General features: G+C 35.6%; 1 protein-coding gene across 2 annotated transcripts; it reads right to left on the bottom strand.

The window, feature by feature from the left end:
* Nucleotides 1-3,111: 3,111 nt before the first annotated feature.
* On the bottom strand, nt 3,112-10,549 carry LOC112518382 (4-diphosphocytidyl-2-C-methyl-D-erythritol kinase, chloroplastic/chromoplastic). 2 transcript variants are annotated; one of them, XM_025126063.1, is made up of 11 exons: nt 10,397-10,446; nt 10,248-10,314; nt 10,042-10,137; nt 9,447-9,515; nt 9,187-9,291; nt 9,050-9,106; nt 8,575-8,775; nt 4,221-4,313; nt 4,048-4,147; nt 3,867-3,966; nt 3,114-3,273 (listed from the first exon to the last, which is right to left on the bottom strand). In XM_025126063.1, exons 2-11 carry the CDS (start codon nt 10,296-10,298, stop codon nt 3,153-3,155), a joined length of 993 nt encoding a protein of 330 aa, XP_024981831.1. In that variant the 5' UTR covers nt 10,299-10,314; nt 10,397-10,446; the 3' UTR covers nt 3,114-3,152. The 2 variants fall into 2 exon arrangements, with proteins under 2 accessions (XP_024981821.1, XP_024981831.1); XM_025126053.1 differs by having other exon boundaries at nt 3,112-3,273; nt 10,248-10,549.
* Between the last annotated feature and the right edge of the window lie 985 nt (nt 10,550-11,534).

Below are 11,534 nucleotides of genomic sequence, written 5' to 3'. Positions count from 1 at the left end.
GGGGGGTTGGTAGGGGGTATTAGGGTGTGAGAATGAGAATAGATAATGATGCTCACTCGGGAGTGATTGCTTAAAAGTGGGTATCATCCACACCCTTGAAAATTGGGAGGAATGACTTCTCATTCACACCATTATTATTTATTTATTATAAAACCAAACCAAACTAACCTGGTAAATCCCACACAAAGATAAAGTGGGGGTAGGATGTCGGTACACCTTATCATACCCATTCCCATTTTCATCCCGTTAAAATGAACCAAACCCACTTAGTGTTAATGCTTTTACGTTCATTGAGCTATCAACCTAACCTTGAAAAAGAATGTTAGATATGAACTATGAGGAACACACAAAGGAATAGAGAAAATCTTCTAGCATCTTTTATTTCACTCCCTTGGATCCTCAACTTGGTAGCTACAAATGAGAGAGATCTCTTTTTATAGGAGGCTTCAACCATCTAATGAAGGATTAGAATAAGGAAATTTCTAGTTTTCTACTATACAAGTTGTAGCCTACAAGCATCATGAAGTTTTATGAGCTAAGGCAACCTTGGAAAGGATCACTAGATATGAGAAAAGGGGAACTCTTTGTGATTTATTATTACTCCCTATCACTATCAATGTGCTCGTTGTTCTTTATCACTCGCAGAGCTTGATCCTCACATTCGGATGCTATGGATATCGGAGGTCTCTCCTTCAAAGGAGACTCTAACCCACCCTCGAAGGGAAGATCTAGATCAAGAACATTTTTATTTTATCTTTCTGATGTATATATGGCAAAACTCACACACTCCTTACCTATGCTGAGGCTTAAACCCTTGACCTCCAAATAAGTTGGGATCCATGGGTAAACCGGCTGCTGCAGGCCATAGACCCTTTGGCTAGATCAAGAAACCTTCTAGACTACATAATTTCTAGCCTACAAGTATCATGAAGCTTCTCTAAACACAAGAAGCTTAGAACATCAATGGGAACTCTGTAATCCTAGAATATTACGGTGAATACTAGGATCATTCGGGGTCCTCCACCGACAATTTTTTGCATGTGTCCCTTTTGAGAGAAACTATTCAAGAACAAGCAGCCTAAACCAATAGTCATTGAACCAGCAGTACCCGGTAGAGCTGATATTCATCAACTTCATTGATGCTATAGCACCATTTCTTTCCTATATCTCTTCATATGTATTACCCAATTCCCAAATATTGAGTTCTTTATTTTGATTTTACAACTTTATTGTTTTCAAGCTATATTGAAGAGGGCGGTCATCGGATTTTGAAGACTTTCTTGGTGGGCTTTTGTACATTGTATCTCCACCAGTTGGCTTATGGCAGATTTCCAAACAAGGATGTACTAGTTAACTACTTGATTTTGATGTATATCCTTTTGCCATCATGGTTTATCCATTGGATTATTTTGTAAAGGTAATTTTGGCTTTATTCTTCCGTTTTTGTGTCCAATTCCTTTTGTATATAAAGTATTGGCTAGGATTATATCGCAGGTTAGTAAGTAAAATCTGAAGTTTAGTAGTTAAAGCATTAGATGGATGTACTTTTGTAAACTCTTTGGCAAGTATTGAAAGCATTAAGCTTTTGGGTAGTAAATTCTTACAAGTTGCATTTATTTTCAAGTGTTCATCTTTACTTTCTTGCATGTACTTCACTTGCATTTACTCATCATTTACATTCCTTATCTTTAATTATTTCAAGCAATTATTTTGAGCCTTTAATGTTAACTTTCTTTTAAGTCGAAATTAGAAGGAAAACCGAGCAATGATAGACTAAACCCGTTGCTTGGGTGTAAGGGGAAGCTGAGAATAAAAACTACATGAAAGTGAATTTTGCTTCTCAATAACAATTCTTTCCAACCTTTCATTCAAGTTTATAATAATTATACAATACTTCTTGACCAAGTTGGTCACTTGCTAAAAGTGTAGTATGATGGACTTAGGAATAAACCATTCCACACACCTCAATTTGAATGACATGGAGGTAATCTTAGAAGGGTTGCTGTCCGTCCATGTACTAAACGGGAAAGTCTGTGCCTAAGCCCAAATCACAAGACTAGTTAGTGCTGTAGCAACCGTATGTTACATTGTAGCAAGATACCCATTGGATTGTTTGTTTAAAGTCTCAACTAAACCTTATACCCTTGCCTTTTCTTTACATCTTGTTTACATTAGTAGCTTTAATCACCTAAAATTATTTTTTTGAAGACTCAAAAAAGTTTGGATTTTCCGATTTGTGTGGATCAATATTTGGTATCTTACCATCTTATTACTTGTGAAAGACGACAGTAGATTATTATATGTATACTTGTGGGTACCGGCATTTGCTTAATAATCTTAGACGTCTAAAAACCTTGTAACAAGACCCTAGCCTCCCTGGAGGTAAGGGTTCTCACCAAAAGTGAGGAGTCTGCATGAGTATTTACCGTATAAAAATATTATATACATCCAAACAAACAAGCGGCCTAAACAAGTTTATCATCCTTTTCAATAAAATGGAAATGGTAGTCAAACATTTGGGAGTCAAATGATTCAATTTTTACTTTTTAAATCAAATCTAAAATGTATATGGAAAAAAGTTGCACATCAACATGAAAAATCCATACGCAAAGCGCTAGAGGTGATACTAGGTAATGCATGGCCCGAACCATTGTTATAAATGGGTACTTGGTGATTATGAAATTCCGGTAACACGGGTATACGAATGACATTTCAGCAAAGTTAAATGAATTTATCAAAATATATGTATTAAAGATTATATATATATATATATAGAGAGAGAGAGAGAGAGAGAGAGAGTCTGTATCAAGGTGGTAACATAAGAGCCATGGCAGCTACAATGATAAAAAAAACACACACGGCCCAAGAAAACCTAAAATGTTATCCAAGAGACCCAAAGTACAAGACTCCTCGGCCTATCAAGGGTTGGGATGGAAGTCAACGTATGCATTCTTTCAGTTTCATTTAGGATCTATCTCCATGACCTTCTAATCACAAAAGAATAAAACTACCAATTGTTCTGAGACTCCCAATGCTTAAACTTTAGTATTAGAAAAGTTAGATTTAAAGTTATATTTCACACAACTTTTCAGGTTAAATATGAAGTCGGCAGAACACAGGCACAAAAAAAAACCTCATATCTAGCACCAGAATCAACAGATGAAAGGGACCAGTAATCCTGGCTTACCGGATAAAAAGACATCCTTATAATCTTCTTCGTCGTATATAAATTGAGGGGGATCCGGAGAACCAACCCCTACTATGGTGCTTCCACTGCAAAAGCAATATGATGAAAGGATGTTATGATATTTTTATGCAACAAAATTTTGATTAAAAATGAAGTCAGTGAATGATACAACCGATGTGGTTATCAACTTTTGAATTGCTTTTTCATCAAAATTAGCTTTAGAGGTCAACAATATGTTTACATTTCAATACCATTAAAATGCCAAAGAAGCCATTACAGTGAAAAGATAGTATATGCGATCATTTTATGTAGCTAAAATCCCGAATGTTACGATGCTATTGTTTGCTTCAAAAATAATAGTTTTTGGGTAGAAGTTAAACTCTAACCAATAGCTAATTATTATTTATTTCTTGGACAGCTGAGTATCACCTCCGTAGCAAAATAAGCGTCTACGTTTCTATTTTTGTTTAGTGTCCAGCTCTCAAAAGTAAGTGCCTCCTTTCTAATTCTGCCCTTAATTATAAGATGGAGGAATTCATTATTCCCTCTATTATTTCTAAAACTATGTGCCTTTTTCATTGTAGACATTTATTTCAAGTATAGAGATTTCCTCATGTCCAAAATACGCTCTCATGTAACAAATTAGAAGATATTCTTGAATGGTGATAAAGCTGAGTACCTTCCAGACATAAAAACAGCATCATATTTTCCACGGCCTGCAGCAACTATGCGTTGTTTTAGTCTTTTCAGAGATGGAAGGACCTCAAATGCAGGAGGTTCTGTCAAATGTGAAGTAATATTAGTCTTCTATGGGAGAAACCACCATGTGACATTTATAGTAAATTTAGATGAGCTCATACCCAAATCGTTTACACAAACATCTTGTGATATTCCATTATTTGAGATCTTCTCCAGCAAAGTTAAGGGATCAACAGTACTTGATATATCCAACCGGAAACGCTGGAAAAGCAACATTATAACTATGATGATTACAATATCTACTTTTTGAATCAATGTCATAAGATAAAATCACCTTGTAAACTTCAGCTGTGGAGCATGCCTCTGGAGGCTTAATCAGAACCATTGGCATGTCGAAAGCTACAGGTGAGGGTATGTCTTGAACAACCTGACATCAGCAATGTGGTTATAACGTCGTCTGCCACGAATAGAAAAGTAAACAATAAACACAAAAAATTTGAAAATTTTCGAATGGGACCGTTTGACAAAAATTCCAATGACACATTTATAAATACATAATGGTGTTTGGTCTGCGGTGCAGCTTAGAGTGAAAACTGCATGCCAACCCGCATAAGTGGTTTAAGCTTTTTTCCAAATCACATACATCTCAAACCGCAACATACCGCACCGCATTTTATACGGTTTATGCTTAAATATGATGAGTGGAAAGTAGCAATACAAAGTTTTGTAGTCGGTACTATACATATAACATAATTAAGTTCAACTGTTCAAGTGCATAGCAGCAAAAAGAGCTCCAAACAACAAGCAGTTAGAACTTATTGGATTTGGGTTGGACTACTTACCAAATTTATTTCTTATGGATTATTTAGTATTGACTAATGTCTAAATAATTATGTTTTAGTTAAAATATAATGTATAATCATATATATAAAAAGTACTAAAAACTATTTACGCGGCACAGTTCTGTTTCATAATTCAAAACCTGAAAACAAATTGCATGGTACGATTTGAAAAAAATTACAAACCATAAACAGTACCGCGGAAGTTCCGGGTTTGGTGCGGTGCAGGCAGCTTATGCCGTAGGGATGAATTACATATATATATGTATGTATGTACATATATATATATATGTATGTATGTATGTATACGGTGTCCAAAAATTATATAACATCCATGTTAAAGACTAAGATGTGTAATAAAATATAGTGAATAGTTTGTTGAAGCCTTAATCATAAATACAGGCCCAACGTCACAACAGACTATAAGTGTATGGAAATACGGCTTCCATACGGACTAGCCTTGTGTGAGATTCCAGAAAGAAGACATTCTCAAAGTATGGGAAAAGATTTTTATGTATATTCACATGAGGAAAGTGACACAAGCCACCAGCAGGTCCACTAGCAAGTAGTATGCATTGTTTGTGAGACAAGTGCACCAACAAAGCACTCTTCCTTGGCAGAGTCAAAAAGTGATCTAACTGCATGTGTGTCTCCACATACACATTCACATACACATACACATACATACATACATAAGTATATATATATATATATAAATGTATCTATACGCATGCTATAGGGTTATATATTGCTGTATATAGAGAGGCGCCACCTTTATATATGTTAAGAGTCTAGTGCACTTGTGTCATTATTGGTGCTAAGCTCATCTAAGTCTTCTATTAGGGTTTTATTTCCCCTGGTCCATGAACACGACTGTATTCTAAATAATTGCAGCTTTGTTAAATGGAATAAAATACCTTCTCTTCTAAAATGCTTTCACATGGTTTAGTACAAGTCCCAGCAACAGTCTTTTCTGTTGCTCGATATTACAGGCAGTGCCCAATTCAGGTTCTATAGGTGTTAATGTAGTTACTTCATCAATTGCATGTCATCCACAGAATTTTGAAAGGATAAGGCCCTTATCGTATATTATTCCAGTTATTCCATTACTTTCGGTTGGTCCAAATTTTTTTTATTGCTATGTTTATGTGCATGACTTTAGGCCCAATACTAGTAGCTTGACACTAGGATAGATTCCTGATTAAAAACTATTACGGGTCTCAAAAGGGATACAAATGCTATCGCTCACCCTTAAAATATATTTTATCTTTGCTGATATCACTTTCTAGAATCAGGTTTTCAGTTTCCAAATTCCAGTAACCTAAGATGAGCCCTCTAGCCTGATTCTCTCTCCTTGAGTACCATGAGATATAGGGCACTCATAATGCACCACCTTAAGCTTCAACTGCTCATATCCGTCACACATTCTCTTTGGGTTCATCAAATGATAAGAGAAAGAAACCACATTGACACCACATATAAGGTAGTTGGAATCAGAGAGATATGATAACCTAACCCAAATGCTTTAGCCTCTTACACTCCACTTATTCCCATTCCCAATAAAGAAAAAGTACACTTATATTGGTAAATCTATGATAAACTTGGAAGTCCATCTCTTACTATCTTTCATATACTTACCTCTCTTCTAGTCAGTCTCTCTTTCAGCCACCAGTAGTTACCACATTACACTAAATGTCTTTAAGGCCCTGTATGATGAAGGCAAGCTATGCATCAGGAACTTTATACCCCTTGTAAGCAATGGTACATGAGATCCAGTTGATGTTCACACCAGAAATGAGCATGTTTATTGTAAGTTGGTAAACAAACTTGAAACTCAATCAGACCGAACTCTTGCACAGTTCCAGGCTTGATTACTAGTGAAAGAATATGAAGGATCTTTTAGTCCAAGGGATAAGATAAGATAAGACGCCAATACATTGGTTAATATGCAAGTTGATATTCATCACCGAACTTTGTACGAACTTAACATCAAGAAAGTATTCCTCAATGCAGTTCTTGATGAGAAGGATTAATAGAGCAGCTTTTGGGTTTGTTGTTTATGAGGCATTTAGAGATTGTTGAGGATATAGATATTCATATAGCATACGCACACTTCATGAGTTGGTTCTCTCATTTCTCACGGGCACTAGACAAGTTCGGGATGAAATGTATATATTTTTCTAGAGAAACAAGGAAAAAGGATTGTTATGCTATTTGACATTGTTATCACTGAGGATGATGAAGAGTGCCTCGTTACACTCAAGTTCCACATTCTAAATGGGTTTTGGATGAAGTAGCTAGAAAGTTTGAGCTCTTGGCTAGATTGTGAGAAGGCATATTTCTGTGTTAATGAGGTATGTCCTTAACATCTTAGTTGAGGTTCAGATGCTTAACAGTCAAAGATCACTCTCCAATGGTTTCAAACACTACGAGGGTGTTCGGTTAGAGGTATTAAGCGGTAAGCAAAAGGAATGAAAACAAAACTATTTGGTTTTATATAATATAATGGGCCCATTCCCTCACATTCCCCAGCCTGAACCAAACAGCCCCTGAGTCGTATACTAATCATGAGAGCTTCTTGATGACCCAAGAAGACTCTCAAGACTGGTCAAGAAGCTAGCCTCTCTCAAACATTGTTTTCTTTGAGTGCAGGGAATATTTTCATGTTTTCTCCACAAAGAAGTCAACAGGATGCAGTCTTGCACATATTAAAGGTACCTCAAGTATGCTCCAAGGAGAGGTTTCTTACATGGAGATGAGAGGCATACACGAGCCTCAGAACTCTGCTGGGTTGCCTATATAGCCAAAGATTTGCTTCTAGGTGCATTTGGTTTAGACAGAATATTGTACCATGGGAAAACAAAAAGCAGGATGTCCTGTCTTATCTGGGGATCAGTTGCAATGGCTCATACACCTTGTAAGTGGACCTAGGTACGGAACTATAGTTGACAGAAGTAATGGGGATCCTTCGGTACTACTCATGAACTTTTCCCATTGAGGCAATCCATTCATGAGATCAGGTGTCTGAAACACTAAGAAAGCTGCTGCTTCAGGGGTCACATATTAGCCCTATATACATGACAAGTTGGCTAAGTTGAATATTGTAAATGTTTTTTTGGAGAAATCCTATGATTAAACCACTTGTTAAATAGGATACAATGATTATCCATTAGCCAGGTTTAGAAACCCCTATGAAAAAACCTAGTTAGTTTGAATATAATTGACAAATTAAGCCTATTATTCTAGCATTTCTCCTCAAAGTGGAGCATATACATCAATCATGCAGTACTTGTCACACATAGGGTTAATCTGAGAAAAGCCTGCTATCTTCTCAAGGTTCCCTCCAAATTTCTAGTCTTTACAGCTATATGTCAATTACTTTACAATCAAAGGTTAGTTTTCTTGTCAACTCTGCAAAATATCCAGCTAGTTGAAAGAATCCAACATTGACAAATAGATTAAATGACCAAGCAATAGCTTTGTTTAAACTTAGGGGCCATTTACCATACGCTTACAGGAATACCGGGTAAGCAGTGTATAGGTGTCACTTGCCTTACCAGATGAGCATGGCAAGGACCGAGAATCTTATCCGGTAGGTTTGGAACAAGACTCTTACCCGATTAGCACTTACCGGGTAAGAGACGCTTATCAACAATCCACTTTCATGGCCGAAAATGTTACCCAATAAGGTAAGTGAGGATGGTAACTCTTGTCATTAAGCGCTTACTTGGTAAGCATCTGGTAGACGACCCCTTAGTGTTCTTAAAAAAATTTACTTAAAAATAGCGAATTGAAGATTGGGTTCAACGAACTAATACTTTGAACCTGTTTGCTTGTGACAAGACATACCTCACCTCTACCTGTGCAATAGGCGGCTCCATTGGAGAAGAAGAAGGGGACATCTGAGCCAATTTCACTAGACCATTCTTGGAGTTCCTTTTCAGTGGCCAGGCAACCACTAAATTGGTTTGCTGCCCAAAGAGCAGTTGCAGCATTACTACTTCCACCCCCAAGCCCAGCCCCAGTTGGAACTCTTTTATCAACATGAACCTGCCACAATGTTAGACTAAATGAATAACCACGAATTCCATGTTTACATGCTACAGGTTCTTTATATACAAAAGAACGAAAATGAGTCCCCAAAATCCATTATAACTAGTAAAATTTTGTCAAATTTAGTATGTTACATTCATATTGCAGTAAACAACATAGGAAGGGTCTTCGGAAAACAAAAACTGGTATGCATGATTGTTACATATATCAATTTTTATATACCATTTAACTGCTAAAGATTCGAGATTTCGTATAATTCTACAGATCTTACCCAAAAGAATTTGTCACTTCCAGTCTTCTTCCGGTACAGGTTCAAGGCCTTTATTATCTGAATGCACAAAATACTTGATATAATATGTATGTCAAAAAGTAAAAGCACAAAAGAATCAAGAAAGATTACTCATTTACCAAATTTCTTTCATCAAGCGGAATTCCAGGCACATTAGTTGACAAGCGATCTATAGATTTTGATGGTGACAAGGAGAACTTTATCTTATCTCCTAAGCTGATCACCTAGAGATACAAATAATCCGAATTTTCAACATCACATTAAACATCAGAAGTATTAGAAGAAAATTCCACCGACCATCACTTAATTTATTAATAAAGAGAATAAAGGAGCTCAAACACGACTTTTTCAGCAATAAACACTAGATTGTACAACTTACATGGAATAGAGATGCCAAGTCATGAAACCCGTCTGGCCTCTTATCGGTTATTCTTAGAAAAACATTGATCTGCATTTCAAAAGATTTCAGATCCAACCCAACCATTTCATAAAGCATAACCTTTGCAAAACAGAAAGTAGATCCAATCCAAGAAAAGTTTACGTATAGTGGCTAACCAATTTTGTGTGAAATGATAGATATGATAGGAATTTATGCTGGCATGTTTAAGCAGGATCAGACATGAAGATATCATATTTTTCCTTTTCAACATTTTATTAACCCCCCACTGCCCAACAAAAGGAAAGAGATTTACTTTGTCTCTTTAGGGCCAATGGGCTAATTTCAACTTCAAGATCCATAAGCTTATTTTTAGGTTGCCAGGAACTACATCACAATTTTTTGAAAATTTCCAGTTCTAACAAATTGCATAATAGTTTTGAATCCTGAAAGTACTAATGCATCTCCTTACTTCCCATCTTTGATATCATCACTATTGCTAAAAATATTTGGAGGGATTAAAATTTTAAGCATAAGTTTACATTGAGTTTCATTTCAAAACAACAAACACATAACACAAAGAATCACATAATCTTACCTTGCAAGGAGAAAAGAGAGAGAGCCTTGACAATCCAGCATTCATATCCACCTCATCAGCCAATGTATTTAGTTTTTCATCAAGATTATACACTAACTAAAATAGCCACAACCAAAAAAATAAAATTGATGAGACCCAACAATAATAAGCAGAAAAGGGTAGTAACACAAATTTCTAATTAAACCAAATAATTTGATGGAAACTACCTCCACTTGTTTTCTGCCATGTTTTGAGCCATCAGATGCGGCTTTAACCATATGGCTTTTCAAATTTCTGCAATTCTTCTCAAAAGATGAGAATCCTTTGGATTTATAAGAAGAAGAGTATAGTCGGGGATTACTGATTTTCGATATACCATCGCCAGAAGAGTAAATGTGGCGACTGCAGAAGAAATGAGAAGCAGCCATTGCCGCCATGACAGAAGAAGATTCTTAGGTGATTCAAAGCCTACGAAATGGCGTTTTACAAGTTGAACTGATATCAGGACTGTTCTTCTAGGTGTGAAAGTTGGGACAAACCAACGGAATCCAAATATATAAGATTGATATGGATTCTTGGCGTTTTTGGTTTGGCGTTTTTCTAGGCGCTTCTTCTCCCCAAATTATAGAAACTTCCCCTACGTTTTGCTATAATTGCAGTTCCTACCCTCTTCTTTTGCATGGTTGCCTATAAACCCAAAAAAAATCTTTATATGTATAAAAAAAAAAAGTTTGGAGTATTGAAGTAGCACCATAAAAATTGAGTATTTTTAAATGGTGAATTGTAGTTAAGTTTTAGTTGTCCTATATTAGTGGAGAATTAAAAATTTTGAACAACATGAAATATATAAGAAAGGTGGATTGAATGTCTTTGTATCAAATCATGATGTTTGTCTCATAGAGTTGTCTTATTCTGGATGACCCTCTTTGAAATCTATAACCATGCTTGGAATCAAAACCAACCAAATGGTAATATATATACATATATACAGGGGAGGGATAAAATACAAACTAATCCATTAGAATAAACCGTGAAAAGCTCATACAACCAATCATAATTTTCTTTATTTTTTTCTAATTAAGAGAGTTGATTAGTCAATTTCATTCTGGAGAATGTCAATTATGGACTTTATTATCTTCATTCTACTGATTTTAGAAAACAAATTTCATCAAAATAAGAAACACAGGAAACAATTTAATTTTCACATACAAACAAAAATATATGAAACAATTTCATCAAGAAATGAATTATTTGAAACAATTTCATCATATTAAACAATTTGATGAAAAACTTTTACTAATTGAACAATGAAATCGACGGTTTTCACGATTTGTACTAATGGTTTTGGTTTGCATTTTATCCCTTATATATATGTGTGTGTGTGTGTGTGTGTATATATATATATATGGAAGGGTTCAAACGAGAACTCCTGTAATTTACGAAAACGCGAGAACAACTCAATAACCACATATTGGGATAAAAAATAAAATTAAAAGATTTTTAAAATTAAAATT

The sequence above is a fragment of the Cynara cardunculus genome (assembly GCF_001531365.2).
Source record: "Cynara cardunculus var. scolymus isolate 2C chromosome LG 1, CcrdV1, whole genome shotgun sequence".
NCBI classification, from domain to species: Eukaryota; Viridiplantae; Streptophyta; class Magnoliopsida; order Asterales; family Asteraceae; genus Cynara; species Cynara cardunculus.
Note: the sequence above shows the minus strand (reverse complement) of the source record. Positions and strands in the feature narration are given on the sequence as shown.